General features: G+C 39.6%; 1 protein-coding gene across 1 annotated transcript; it reads left to right on the top strand.

The window, feature by feature from the left end:
- Positions 1–1,163: 1,163 nt before the first annotated feature.
- Positions 1,164–14,186, top strand: RBP2 (retinol binding protein 2). The gene is made up of 4 exons (XM_044432970.1): positions 1,164–1,239; positions 3,630–3,808; positions 9,614–9,715; positions 14,069–14,186. Exons 1-4 carry the CDS (start codon positions 1,167–1,169, stop codon positions 14,117–14,119), a joined length of 405 nt encoding a protein of 134 aa, XP_044288905.1. The 5' UTR covers positions 1,164–1,166; the 3' UTR covers positions 14,120–14,186.
- The last annotated feature ends 526 nt before the right edge of the window (positions 14,187–14,712 follow it).

The raw sequence follows: 14,712 nt of genomic DNA, 5'->3' as shown, positions 1-14,712 counted from the left end.
ATTCACAATAAATTCTGGATAACTAGAATAAAAATACTTGTCACAATGACTTAGGTGGCACAAAATATAAAACTGTGTAGTTAAAGCCCTATTGCTTGGGCTACAGGGAGCAATGAGCAGGTGGGCACCTATATTATTCCAGGTCAGAAGCTTTTGCTTCCAACAGAGCTCAATGGCAGGTTACTCCTGCATTCTCCTTTTCTTCCCCACACACCTTGCAACAGAAAGAAATGGCAGGTTTCCTGATTCCCATCTGTTGAAGCCTTCTCTGGCATCCCAGTAGGAGTAGCCCACTACTAAAGCAGCCAACCAGGTAAACCTAGAGAGACCCTTATGAACATAGTCAGCTCCTGCAAGAGAGAGAAAGAGGAGCAGAGCACCATGCTGGAGGTCACTGGGAGCTGCGAGTAGCCTTGGATGCTGCCTCACCCAACTTCTGTGTGTTTCTCTGTTAACATCTCATAATCCTTCATTACCTTGCCCTGCCTGGGCATGAGCTCAGCAATGTGTTGGTCAAGCTGGTATTCAGAAATCAAAATCTTTTTTTCACGTCATTGAAACTAGTATCTCTCACATGGGACATTCATGGAAGTGGTGTGGCCCACTGCTTGAGACCACTGAAAAGAAGTTAGGTCACGCCTTCATCTCAGTCACTCTTCGGCTGTGTAGGGCAACTTTTGGCTCTGAGTGGTTGTCTGATGAACCAGGGGTAATAAATATTTTTACTAGAAAATAATTCTTAAATGCTCCATGGACCCAGAAAGACCATATAATTCAAACAAGATCTAAAAACTTCTGAATATCAGCAAACTAAACACAAATTTAACCTGCTATGTACTGAATATTTCAGAACTCTGTCTTGGTTCTCAAAAGAAATTCCTATTGTCTTCTTTCTTTTTGTCTTTTTTACAAAGTTAATTGAAAAATCATTTTGCTTCTAAATTCCCAGCTCAGTCGTTCTTTGTATTCTGCCCTCTTGAACCTCGGTGATGAAGGTAAAATTCTGTTCACTTTATCTCACTGACCCTTAGACTACATTATCTTGGAAACCATAAACATCATCCAGAGAAACATTAAAAGGCAGAAGTGCAGCATGCTCCTTTTGCAGACTATCCTTCCAAGTTCCATAGCTGAGCCATCATTGGATTTCAACTCCCCTAGCTACAATGCCTGCAGACTACAATGGAACATGGGAAATGGAATCCAATGAAAACTTTGAAGGTTACATGGTTGCACTAGGTAAATATTATAACAGATATAATTTACGGATAAGTTTTGCCTTTAAATAAAATTCAAAATATTTTGGGTTGGAAATAGATTTAGTTAGAGTAGAGCTGATGAAATCGATGAAATTTAAGTGAGTATGACAGCCATTATTTCAATAGATCTTTCTAACATATTTCTGAATCTTAACTCAGCCAAGTTACTTAGAAATGAGCCCACTGAGTGTCATGCAATATACTCCCTTAATAAGTATGCTTTGGATTGCATCCTTGCAGCATCACAGCAGTCAAGACAACCCATGTTCTGAGCTAGCATTTGGGCATACTATGGCTTGGTCGTAAATCAGCATTCCAGTGGCAAACGTTGCTAGGCACGGTAAAAATAATTTAGTAGTATTGCCAAGACGCTGTGTAGGTCAGTGGAAGGCAGACTTCAGGCTTGTGTAATCTACTTTTTGTTAGGACACCCAAAATCCACTGTACAGAGCCTGATACTAGAATTAAAGAAGCCTGAGAACCAATTTTTGTTTAATTTGGTTTGAACACCAAAATGGAATTTACTGTCCTTATACAATTCCAAAAATTAATCTGCATCAAGCTTTCTTAATTTATGTAGTATCATTTAGGACTGGGGAGGGGGAAGCCATTTTGTTTCTGCTATTGTTAAACAATTGGGAGCCTTGCTGTTCTACTTTACATTATCCAGATATATAGCAGTAAATCCAAATCTACTTCCTGTCCAAACCTCCTACAGAAAAAATCTTACAGAGACCAAGTAAATCAGTCAGTAAGTCTGCCTGTTTTTCTAATGTACTCCGTTTTTATACAACTTTTCTGCCGAAGCACAAGGTGTATAAACTGTATAGTATTTGTTTACAATATGAGAAAATAGGAAACTGGGATGGAAAACAGGAACATTGCACAGTGTAATGTTTCTTGCTGTTGTTGGCACTAAACAGAAGGATGCTTTTGTTCAATAGCTGTGCCAGAACCACTCAATTAATTTCCTGGAGATGCAAGGCCAAGCCTGAGTTCCCTTCCATGCTTTTCCTCACTGAGGACAACCTGAATTCAGATGTCTTACATCTGCAGATAGTTGATAGGCATAAAGCCAACAGTTCCAACCATCAGTTGAGCAACTATGTTGCACAGATATAGGAGTACTTTGGTATAAAAGCAGATGGTTACTGACTTAAAAGGGTGAAACATGTGTGCATATCATGAATGGAATCTACCATTATCTTTTACAGGTACCTAATGGAGATACATAATTGTTTTACTTTATATTGATTTACAGCTTGAATCACATGAATTATAATTATAGAATTTATACATGTGTATATTAATTCTTGATTAAACCTGTATAATATTTTAACAATTATGCTTCAGGCATATTACATTGAGTTGAGTGGGGAAAATTCTACTGATTTTTTAGATAGTAAATCCCTTGAGTGAGGGGGTTACCTGTTACCAAGTTTAGTAACTTATGATTATTGCCATAAATTCAGCCAGAGAAAACAGCTTCTATTCATATATTACAATAGTGTGTGTGTGTGTGTGTGTGTTGGAGGCACATGCTAATAGTAGTGATTGCACTTGACATTTGGTTTGAGCACACACACTGAAGTTGTATGTCTCCCAACACGTTAGTCCAGATCCAATTGCACCTTTGGGCTGAAATTGGTTTTCCATCCCATCTTGCAGCTCAATCTTGTGCTTGTTTTCTCAGAGACAAGCCCAACTGTATCCCTGTGGAGATGCTCATCTGCTCCCATGCAAGGCTAAAGTAGGAAGAGAAAGATGAGCACATGTATAAGACGTGCCCATAGTGGTCCTGCACCCTAAGCATGAAGTTCTCAGAAAGGTTCTCTAACATGTTTCGTTGAGTGAACTTACTGAGCTCCTGTGACTGAAATCCTGCTTTCTCAGGATTTCCAACCATGGAAGCTCTCCACGTATGTTCAGCTGAATACACTAGTGGACCCCTTTTGAAAATTTCACTCGCAAAGTGCAAAAGTCAAGGTTCCAGTGGAGCAGGGAGAGAGAGAGAGCTTATGTGCACTCCCTCTTCCGTCACCCCACTTTAGTTCAACTTGTGAGCACGTAAAAGCCTGTTTAGTGGAAATTACTCTCACAAAAGTATGTAGAGAATTATAGTCTTGGGTTAAAGTCATGCTAAGAAGTGACATGTGCAGATGTGCTATTCAAGCAAGCATCTTTCCATGGCCTAGCAAGCCACCTCACAAACATCCTATTTTTACAAACACAATTTAATACAGCATAAGAAACGAAGTCCTCTAAGAAAATGCCTGTTGGGGACACACAACTTCTTTAAAATGTCGCCATTAGAAGCACCGTGTTGAAAAGAGGCACTGTAAATCTAAATATTTTCTGGACTATTTGCAGGCATTGACTTTGCTACCCGCAAGATTGCAAACCACCTGAAACAAACAAAAGAAATTATTCAAGAGGGTAACCATTTCAAGACAAAAACAGTGAGCACTTTCAGAAACTATGAACTGAATTACACCATAGGAGAGGAATTTGAAGAGCACACCAAGGGACTTGATAACCGAGTGGTGAAGGTAGAAACCTATGATTTGTTTTCCATTTTCAGAGCAGTCCACATCACTACCTGAAATTCCAGAAAATAGGTTGAAAGAAAATTTAATTTTTTTAAAAAAAATGTTTATTTATAAAGAAGCAGGGGTTTGCATTTCAAAATTTGGCTGTTTTTCTACTGCAACTATTTTTCTATATGTAAATCATGATGATTTCTCAATTTCTTTTGACAGTAAAACAAAAGTGCTTTTCATCTGTTTTCAACTCCTCATGATTCCTCAGATACTAATATATCCCCAGCTGACAGCTACGGGCTTTCTCCACAGTTCCCCATAGGCTGAAGCAGATTCCTCTCAATGGTGGAAGCCATTACTGAACTATTTACCCTTCTGGGTTCCTACAGGCAGACTTTCTACCTGTGGTGGAAACTTTTTCATTCATGACTATGGTGACTCCCTGCCTGTGGCAAAGTGTTGTGGCAAGGTATTGTTTTGACTTTTGCACCACAAGTGCACTCCAAAGTTTGCATGCTAGGTAACTTCAGCAGTGACCATCGGTAGCTGCAGGGAAACATTTTACATTAGTACAAGTATCTATAAAACTTGCATATAGTATGCATCTCTCACTCCATGTTATTCTTTCAGACTGGAACTAATACCTCTAAGTGTGTGCAAGTTCACATATATTGAGAAATCATTGTGAGTGACCTTCACTGTGGGGATTCTTGTTGCAGAACGAACCATTATTTTGAACATTAGAGCAATGGTGAGGGCAGCCTGCAGTTCATTCCTACTTGTGAACTGGGCCAAAGTGGGTTCTTGGGGTGGTCTACAAGCCACCCACAACCCTAAAATAGGCCATGAGTTCTCAATAGTTTATTAACCATCCCAGCAACTCACCTTTATTCCGTTTATACATAATAAGAAGCTGAATAACAACCCCACCACAGCTTGATTTTTTTAAAATGCAAAATGGGAAGCCCCACATGGAAATTCAGCCATGTTTGCTTGCCACTACATGCACACCTGGTCATTACCTTCTACAAAACAGGTTCACAATCTAAAAACAAAGCATACTTTCTTTAAGCCTGGCTTTGTTGTGGCCTGTGGTAGAGTTGTACTATGGAGTCCTACTGTGGAGCCCTTTTTTCTGTATTACCAAACTACCTGCTCTGTAGCTGTCTAGTGGAGCTGACAAGTTCAGAAAGGGAGCATACAAAAGAGGATGCAGAAATCAGATGACTCATGCTAGCAGAAAATGTGATATTCTCAATCTCTTATTAAAGTCTCATAAAGTGCTACAATCTCATTCCTAATTTTAACATGTTTTATTTTCAATGGTCTTGAAAATCCTGTCTTCAAGCCAGATACAGAATAGAGAAGTGCAAAGAGTGGAAAAAGTACCTAGAACCTACATCAATTTACTGGGAGTCATTCTAAAATTGTGAGCCCATAAGGGGCAAAGATTACTGTAAACTGCTTTGAGGCCATGAAATAGAGCAGGATATAAATTGAACAAATAAATGTCCCCTCTAGCAATTATATTCCAAAGGATAAGCTATAAAAGGGTTAGATAAGATTAAGTTTTTGTTCTTGCCATTAGATTCTCATTACTATTCCAAGAATTTTGCGTAAGAGAACAGTGAATATATTTTGAAGCCTTTTATGTATGAGATAAAATGAGTTGGTTAGATTCGGACAAAGGGCACAATCTAATCAAAATGGGCAAGAGCCTCCAAACTCAGAGGTTCTTTTCATCCAGTAAGAGCAAGAGGAAGTGATCTTTGCCTGCACGTTCCTCCTGTTCTGCATTTTTGCTAGATGCCCATTTCTGGCTATCTAATAAAAATTTCTGTGGGGCAGCAGGAGGATGCTGGTACAGCTACAGGGTACTTCATATCCGGGATACTCCGGTTTCTTCTACTCCACCCTGAAATGCTCCATTTCCCTCTTCTCTGAGGTCGCTTTTCCAAACTTGGAGAGAAACCATTGCTGTTCTTTCCACACTTGCTGCAAGGGGGAAGGGCTCCAACTCCCAGTTCCAATATCAGAGCAGGTCTCCAGTCTTGGTGTTGGGAATCTGAACTATCATAGGCCCCATAGATAGGGAGCCACTGAATTTTTCCTTCTGTTATGCTTACAGCATGCCCATTAAAATCAATGGGAGTTGCACTACTCAGCTAAGTCCATTGATTCATTGAGTGTACTCAAAGTATGACTAAGTCTGAGCATAATCGTTGAACTCCGCACTGTATTTACTATTATGTTTGAACAGTAGATGACTTAATAGGTCCAAAGATAATGCTACTTTTATTTGAATCCAATCTTTGGACCAGGTGAGTAACCCATCAATCTATCAAATATCAAGAACTGTAACATTGTGGGGAGAGGAGAGGGGAGAGGCAAGCCTGGATTTAAGATGCAAACATTCTATGATACTGTATTCTAATTGTAATAGCAGCTTTAGATCCCATGAGTCTGATTGTTAGCATTTAACACAGCATGTTTCTTGATAGTAGCATTTTTTGACACTGCATCTCTTAGTAGTGTTTGTTTTTGTTTTTTTTACAATTCAGATTTGGATAGCTTTACACTGTCACTCTCCTCATTTTCTTCTCAGAACTGAAATTGAGAGAGAAAATGGAGAGAGGTTTAATGCATATTCTGAAAGCAGTCATAGCTTTCCTATTGCCCATTAAGAAAACATATATTCAGGTGGTTCTTTCCATCCCTAACTGAGATCTGGCTAGGATGTGTTTCAGATGATGGGGAGTGTTCCAAAGCTACACAATGTTTGATAAGCCTCCTAGAAGATATTGGTCAGATACCAGAGTCAATGTTTGGTTTATTTACTTCCACTGATGGAATGGAGGGAAATGGGATCAGGGGAGGATCTCACTGTAGGACTATAACATTTAGTGCCAAATACATCAGTTTTTCAGTGTGCTATTTCTGATTCTAGCCACTGTAAAGAAAATAAAGAGAACCCACACTGCAAACTGTGCCCATATGGTTCTGTATCAGATCTCCAGGACAGAATAGCATCCATTTCAATCACCTAATTATCCCTGCCCCCACCCACCTGCAAGAAGAATAGAGAGAAATGTGTTACTTATAGCCAACATATTTTTTATCATCCATGACCTTTCTATGCCCTGACATCACAGCATGCTCTTTATACCTTGCCAGAGCTATCCTTTACCAGTCCTATCAAGGAACAAAACTGTTTCTTCCATGAACTTTCTGCAACCTCAATTTTCTCCTCCTATCTCACTGCTGTTATCTGACTGAAAAAAGAAAAAGCATCTTATTTCTCTTATAATTCTATCTGATTTCTTATCAAGATGATTTCTGCCCAACATTCCCACACCAACACACTGCTATTCTTGCAGGAGAAGTAGGAATTAATTATTTTTAAGAGAGTCATTCTGTGCTTCTCTTGCACAGAGATGGGGGATACTGTCAGTGTGTGCAGAGCTTACATTTTCTTCTACTGATCATTGTAGAGAAGGCAACAAACAAGCAGCGCAAGTGGAGGGAATGGCCAGGATTCAAAGAAATCCTGATTGCTTTCACATGCAAAAGGCATCTCCTCCCCCACCCATTGTACCTATTCCCAAAGGCCCCCCAAATTTTAGGACTGAAATGCTTTTAGAAAAAGCAGTGGTTAAGAAGGATCTCTACATAGTGGTACTAAGTAAAGTGCTTCACATAGAAGTATTTCAAGGCCGCCTAATCCAACCCAGTTAAAGGTAAATGGCCTAAGAAACAAGACCAGGGGCCTTGAAGTTGCCTATCCATAGCTAGCCCATGTATGACTGGGGTGGGAGCACAGACATTGCCAAGGAAAAGGAAATATCAGTAACACAGAAGCAATATAATGCAAAAGCCCATTAGGAAGAACATGGCTGAATGACCAATTGCCTGCAGAGTCTGATGTCTTGATAGAGATCATTCTGAGCTTTTGCACTGGACAGTTCTTCAACTAGAAGATTCTCCTCACACATGACCACATACCAGAGACTCAGCTAGCATGCAGATCACCTGCTCATAGATTTTCCAACTATAGTGATTTTTGTAGGAAGAAAGCATCTAGTCCCCACAGAAGAGTTGTCAAGACATGTAAAAACAGATTCTGACTTAGAAAGGATGATGGGTTATTATTTCAAGTTGTAGTTAAAATACAAAGGCCTCTGGGCCCAAAAACAAACGAGGTGGTCACTGAGCAGTCTCAATACTGTAGGGAAGCTTAATGAGCAGGCTAATATGGAGGGGTGGATGTAGCATCACTAATCCTGAGGTACAGCATCAGGGAGAAAAACAGACCGAAGAGAAGTACTAGATACTCCATGTGATTGCTTCTTAATTGGATTCACCTCATTTACTTAGTCAGTTAGGTATGGAACAGAGGTATTCAGTTTGGAATCAACTTCTTATTAAGATGTTTTCTTTAATTGCTAGCATTTTAATTCTGCTTCTTTCTTTTGTAATTGGCTTTTATAATATTCTTCATCTGTACTTTAAAGCCAGCCAAGCTGGCCAGTGTTAGCAAAGCCTTTTAGTTAGAAAACCATTGACTTGATCTACTTAGAAGGAGGTGTGGAAGAACTGCCAGGACAAGTTGTATCCTGTTTCTAGTTAATCATAACAATTATTTCTAAGTGGGCATTGACACAGATAAATTTGCATGTACAAATCTGTGGACTAGTCTTAGGTGATATATTAGTGGCCACTCAAGGCTCCCAGTATCCTGATCTTCACACAGAATATGTCCTCCAGAGTCTTGTGGCTGTTATAGGGTTGAAGAACAACGTTTCTATCCTGTGTTGTCCATACAATAAATATCCTGCTTCATAAGTCTACAAATAAGGTGATTCAAGTTGCAGTCCTATTGTTATTCTCATATTGCATTTATATCCTGCTTTTTTGCTCTTGTGAGCAACCCAAGGCAACTTACATAGGTCCATTTTATCTCACAACAACCACCGTATGAAGTAGGTTGGTCTTAAGAGTCTGTGACTGGCCCAAAGTCACCCAGTGAACTTCATGGCCAAGGGGCACTGGAACCTGGATCTCCTGTGTCCCCAGCTCAGCAGTTACACCACACCACACCCGCGTTCATTAACTAATCTTCCTGGGATACAATTTCAATTTTATGCAAATTCAGACCAAAAAAGGACTATGCATCTCAAATGGTGCATCCCATATGCATCTATGCTGGCTGGACATGCTGAGAGCTGTAAACCTTTTTCTGTCTAAACTTGCATAGGATTGCAATCTGGTAAGATTAGTCATGCTTTTAAAAGTGCTGCTGTGCAGAACCATTGAATCAAGACCTTTCATGAACAGTCCTGCCCCATCACCAAGAATTTCACTGCATCTGAAATACAAGCATGTGTGAGAAACTGTTGCACTAGTTTAAATGATCCATGACTTTCCTGCTGCTGGGTTTCATAATGCTTTTGTTGCATTCTATTTAGAAAGAACAGGATAATGCAGATTCCATATCTATGCTCTTTTTCTGTAGACAAATGCCATCATAAATTCACTTTATCTAATTCTCTTCTTTTGTGTGTATATTGTGGATCTTTGTGTCAAAAGGAATAGCAGGGAATTGGGAGCATAAAACACTTTAAGTGACACTATTGCTTTGCCACTTGAATTTAAGTGGTTTTGTGGGTGGTGATGGTGGTAGTATTGTCTGTTATAGGTTTTTTGCCCATTAACTATTTGCTGCCATTGTGTCACCTTGGCTCCAGTTTGTTGTGATTTGTTGTGAGCCTTTTAAATTTATAGGAGATTACAGATTTTATCATTTGATCCTTATAGACACTAGTGACCTGGGATGGAGATAAACTAATCTGTGTCCAGAAAGGTGAAAAGAAGAACAGAGGATGGAAACACTGGATTGAAGGAGACAGACTGCATTTGGTAAGAGTGGTGCCCATTGGTACAGAATCTATACTAAAGGCAACAATGAAGTTTGGTAACTTTTTCAAGATTTTCTCATAGCCTTTGTTCATTTCACTTTCATGTCTTCTCTTTTAGAAACTGCTTGGGCACCCTTTCCTTTCTATCCTTTGTTTTCTATCTGATCCACAACCACCAGCATATGGATCCACTGTACTGTGTGGCTTTAAGAGCTTGGACTCTTAAATCAAGAGTTTAAGAGTTAAATCAAGTTCAATCCTTGCTCAACTACAATGTTCCCTGGCCACCTTCATGAGGAAATGAAAGAACTCCACCTGTGCCAACCTGAGCAACCTGGAGAAAAGATAGGATACAAATATTTATTAATTTATAAGGATTCTGTGAGACTCCATTTTAGTCCTATAAAGCACCCCCAAAGTGTTTTAATTTGTTTTGAGCATTATAGCAAAACAGTAAAATGAATAAAACCAGATGAGATTAAGTTAAATATTCAGTATCACAGGAAGACTAAATGAAAACATGTTTACTGCTTGCCTAAAAACCATTAAAATTTAACTTCTCTAAGTTCTTTTGGGATGGAATTCCATTCCATAACCAGATTGATGTTACGGAAAAGGCTTATGTAATTAATCTGCTTTCATTCAGCAACCTGCAAGAACTAGTACATCTTAGAAATCCAAATTATGGTTAATACTGATCAAAACACATTCCAACACTATTTAGAGGTTATGTGGCATTGGAATGAGGCAGAAATACACAGAAACATTTCTGTACTAAACTCTGAAAGTTAAACACTGTTTTGCTTTAACTGGGATGCAAGCATAATCTACACCATGATTCAATGGTCTATGACTCTAGCAGTCACTGTTGAAGCTGAACCCTACACTTCAGTACTGTCAGTGATGAAATCCCCTTGCCAAGGGTGACATCATCCTTTTGTACTGCCTCCTGGAATTTTTTCATGGGTCAGAGCCTTCTTTTTCTTCTTCTTGTGCCTAGAAATCTGATACCTGACACAAAAGGAAAGAATTTTTCATTATGCCTGTTAGCCATCTACAGGACCATTTTCAGTAAAGAGGTGGGTTATAAATAAACCAGCATGGCAACTTATTTTCCTATGGGTTGTCCTCTCATTCATTTATCACATTTCTGTACTGCCCAATAGCCAAAGCTCTCTGGGCACTTTACAGAATAATAACATAATACAAAATATTCAACATATTAAATGATTTTTAAACGAACAAACAATAATTGTGGGACCTTATTAAAGAGCTTTCCTGGGTTCCACTGCATCTCCCCAATGTGGTTGGCTTGAAGCAGCAGACAATCGTCTTCCTTGCCATTCTGGCCTCTTGTCTACCAATGGCTGTTTCTGCAACCTGACTTTTGCATGCCTCAGACAATCCTGTTGTGACAGGCCAGCACCTCTGACTTATGGCAACCCTGTGAATGAGTACCCCCAAATCTCCTGCCATTGACAACGCTGTCCAGCTATTGTAAACACAAAGCTGTGGCTTCCTTTATGGAACTGATCCATCTCATATTTGGTCTTCTGTCTCGGATTTCCCCTAATGTTAGGAAAGACCACCCCACTGGCTTCTGTAGCTCACTTAGCTGATAACTTTGGGCTCTGATTCTATCCTCACTGGACCTTTTTCCTCCCAACAAGTGTTGACAGGAAAATAACTCTTCTGACTTTGCAAGCATTGTCTCCCAGGGGCAGCTTTTTCCTGGGCTGGCTGACCTAGGCCCTGAGATGGAAGCCTCCAAACTCAGGTATTTGCCTATCCAGTGTCCTGCCACACTGCTGCTAACAGGACAGGAGATGCAATAGAGGCAACTCTCCTTTCTTTTTTCTGCTCTCCCCCACCCACCTCAGACAGGCCTCCCTAAGCACATCTAGAGAGGGTGTGCTGGAAGAGGTGGGCTGGGGCTGAGAGGCCACAGAATTCTTCGTATCGCCTCACCATGCACTGACACCCCATTTCCTGTTTGCCAGTGAACTGCATGCTGGGACCTGCAGCCATCCTTCTTTCAGCTTTGTTGCAGGGAATTGGGGAGGGATTCAATACCACAGCCTCACTTCCAAATTGTAGCAGTCTTGGAAGGGAGTTGAAAAAATACTACAGTTCCTGAGACACTCTTGGGACTACAGGATTTCTATTTGAGTTTGTTAGCACTGGGACTAGAGAGGAACCAGTAACCTACTGGGGCAATGAAATCAAATCATTGTGAGAACCACATATTTTTGGTGTATTAAAATCAACCGCAAGAAATGGGAGATACAATATGAAGTGTAAAAAATGGAGTGAGCCAGCCTTCCCTTCATATTATAACATGGCAATTAATAGTATTTATTTATTTAGCTTAACTTGATTTATAAGCTGTCAGAAGCATGATATACATGAAAAAAGTTCTGCAGGTTGTAATACAAATGGTGCAGAAAAGCAGTTTAGAAAATAGCTCCTGGAACATTCAGCAGGCACCTAGTATTTAATTTAGGAACACAAGCCTATGAATGCTTCAACAGAAAAAACTCTCAGCATGCTCCAACCACAGATCTTGTTAGGGCATGCTGGGAGTTGTAGGCCCTTTTGCTGTCTAAGGTGCAATCCTGTGCAAATAGAAAGCATATAATTTAGTGCTACTGGAATTTAAAAAAAAAAAAAACCTGGGGAGCAAGTAATTGAGCAGTTGAGCAAATAATTGAAGTCCAAACCAGAAATGGAATGGGAGAGTGAGACCGTAGGGACCTGTTAAGAAAATAAGCAGTCAGTGAAATGTGGAGAAAATAAAAGCCTACATAAGAATATTTGGAAGAACAATCAGAAAAGTGAAGATCAAAGCCCTCCTGCTCTGCCTTCAAAGTGCACTACTGAAACAAGTCTTTGTTGACTGAATCAACTTGCACGGACAGGATTCATGCAACACAGTTCCCCAGCCTAGAACTTTCCAGATATATTGACTACAACTCCTCTGAGTCCAAGCCAGACTCTGATCAGCTTGGCAAGATTCTGCCATATGTGGACTGAAAATTCTGCTGAGTGGTTCTGTATAAGAACAGAATTTTGTGCCCTCCTTAATTCTAAGACCATAATGCATAGCAGTACACCATAAATGTTTGCCTTTAAACCAGAATTCAGTGGCTTTCTTAATATTAATACTACTGATAGTGACAATAAACATAACTCATAGCAGTACCTTGTGACAGATCACAGAAGTCCCCAAATTTCAAAGGAGTCATGCACTGGATAGTGAAGGAATCTGTGTTCGTTTTTTTTCAAATAAAGAATCCTGCATGGAGTTTGGAACTAGTTATGTAGTTCTTGTGGCACTTGTACTTTTATTCTGATAAAATAAAATTGTCGGGTATTTTAACAGATGTGTGTGTGTTTTAACCCATGGAAATCTGCTGGTTGGTAGATTACTCATATTGATTTAAAGCACAAATATGTGATTTAGACCGAATGAAGCCCTACAATCCCTGTCTAAATCTACATAGGAGTGTGCCTCCAAAAGAAATTGCTGGAGAGAATTCAGCACTATAAGCACATGGAAATTCCCTGTTAGAATATGTAACTTCTCTTTGGTGGTCTGCTTTTGATGTTGCAAACCAGGTCAGCTTACCTTTGACTATTTGGAGTCACTGAGGATGTGTCTGCAAAGGAGTGATGCTTGCATTAGCAAGTTGGACAGTACCTGCTCATCTATCCTCTGTTCTTAAAGACTTTCATGATCATATAATCCTTTCTTTATGTTTAGCATAAGGAGGCTAATAAGATACAGTATATTAAAATGCCATGTCTTTTCATCCCTGCACAACCAGCATCCTATCCTCCTTTCAGAAAGACAAAACAAATTTAAAGTTTGCCAATATTCCCATTGGTCAGGTTGCAATGGATAGCACAACATTCCAAGTTGAGACCCAAACCCTGCAGACACCAGGTAGAGAACCCCATTGACAAAGTGTTGCACTTACCTCCTGTTATCTTCAAAGCTTTTCCTTCTCTCCTTTTGCAATTTCCTTGTTGCTTCTGTGAATTTAATAAATTACAGTATGTTGGTTAATAATAGAGTATGCAATGTCCCGCCGCTACAGAGCAATTTCCATGCATTTTTCATTTTTATCCTTTTAAAAACTCAATTCGAGTGTCACAATCTAATTACTGCAACCTGTAGTGCTTGCTGGCTGATTGGGTACGTAAAATACACTGCTCTGCTCCTTTTAATAGCCCAGCCCCACTGTTAATGCAGCAGCTCAGCTGTTTTATCTGCAAGTTTTGAGGGGAGAATGTTGACAACAGGAAACCAATGGAAACTGTCTGTACTTACCAATGGTTTTTACTGTTACAGGAGCTGACATGTGAAGACCAGGTGTGCCATCAAGTCTTTAAGAAAAAATAAATTGAGCAGCCACATCATGTATAATTACTGTCACGTTTGCTGTGGTAAATAAATAAACAAACAAACAAACAAACAAATGCCAGTTTTGACACTGCCAGCCATTTCTTGTTCTATTAAAGGATGGGGAAATGTCTTAACACTTCTAAAAAAGAACTTGTTGTCCCTAAATAGTTCAATAAAGGGGGCTTTCTTGTTATAACCATTCATATGCATGGATGCGTTCTTTTTCACACTGCAGGAAAACAAAACCAGTACCAAAGTAGGAAAGTCCTTTAGCAGCAATGGGAAGAATAAACACAAATAATCTTTACAGTGGTATATCGCTCCATGATACTCTAATACCCTAATACCTTTGGATAAGATCTGAGGATAATGTCAGTATCCACTGTACTTTTTCTCACTATTGTAGCTCTGGGACCAGAGTCCCTGGTTTCAGGCAACATAATAGCTCAACAGGGTGGTAATGATCCGAACAGCTAGATCACTAATTTAAATTTGGAGGAGAAGCCTGCAGCCATCAGCTCGCTAAACAAACTCTGTATGTTTCAAGTTAGTCATCTACGTAGCTGAGACTTATGTCAGAAAACACATAT

This window comes from Varanus komodoensis, unplaced genomic scaffold (genome assembly GCF_004798865.1).
Source record: "Varanus komodoensis strain SLA01 unplaced genomic scaffold, ASM479886v1 scaffold25, whole genome shotgun sequence".
NCBI classification, from domain to species: Eukaryota; Metazoa; Chordata; class Lepidosauria; order Squamata; family Varanidae; genus Varanus; species Varanus komodoensis.
The sequence above is the reverse complement of the archived record's forward strand: the minus strand, read 5'-3'. Positions and strand labels throughout refer to the sequence as shown.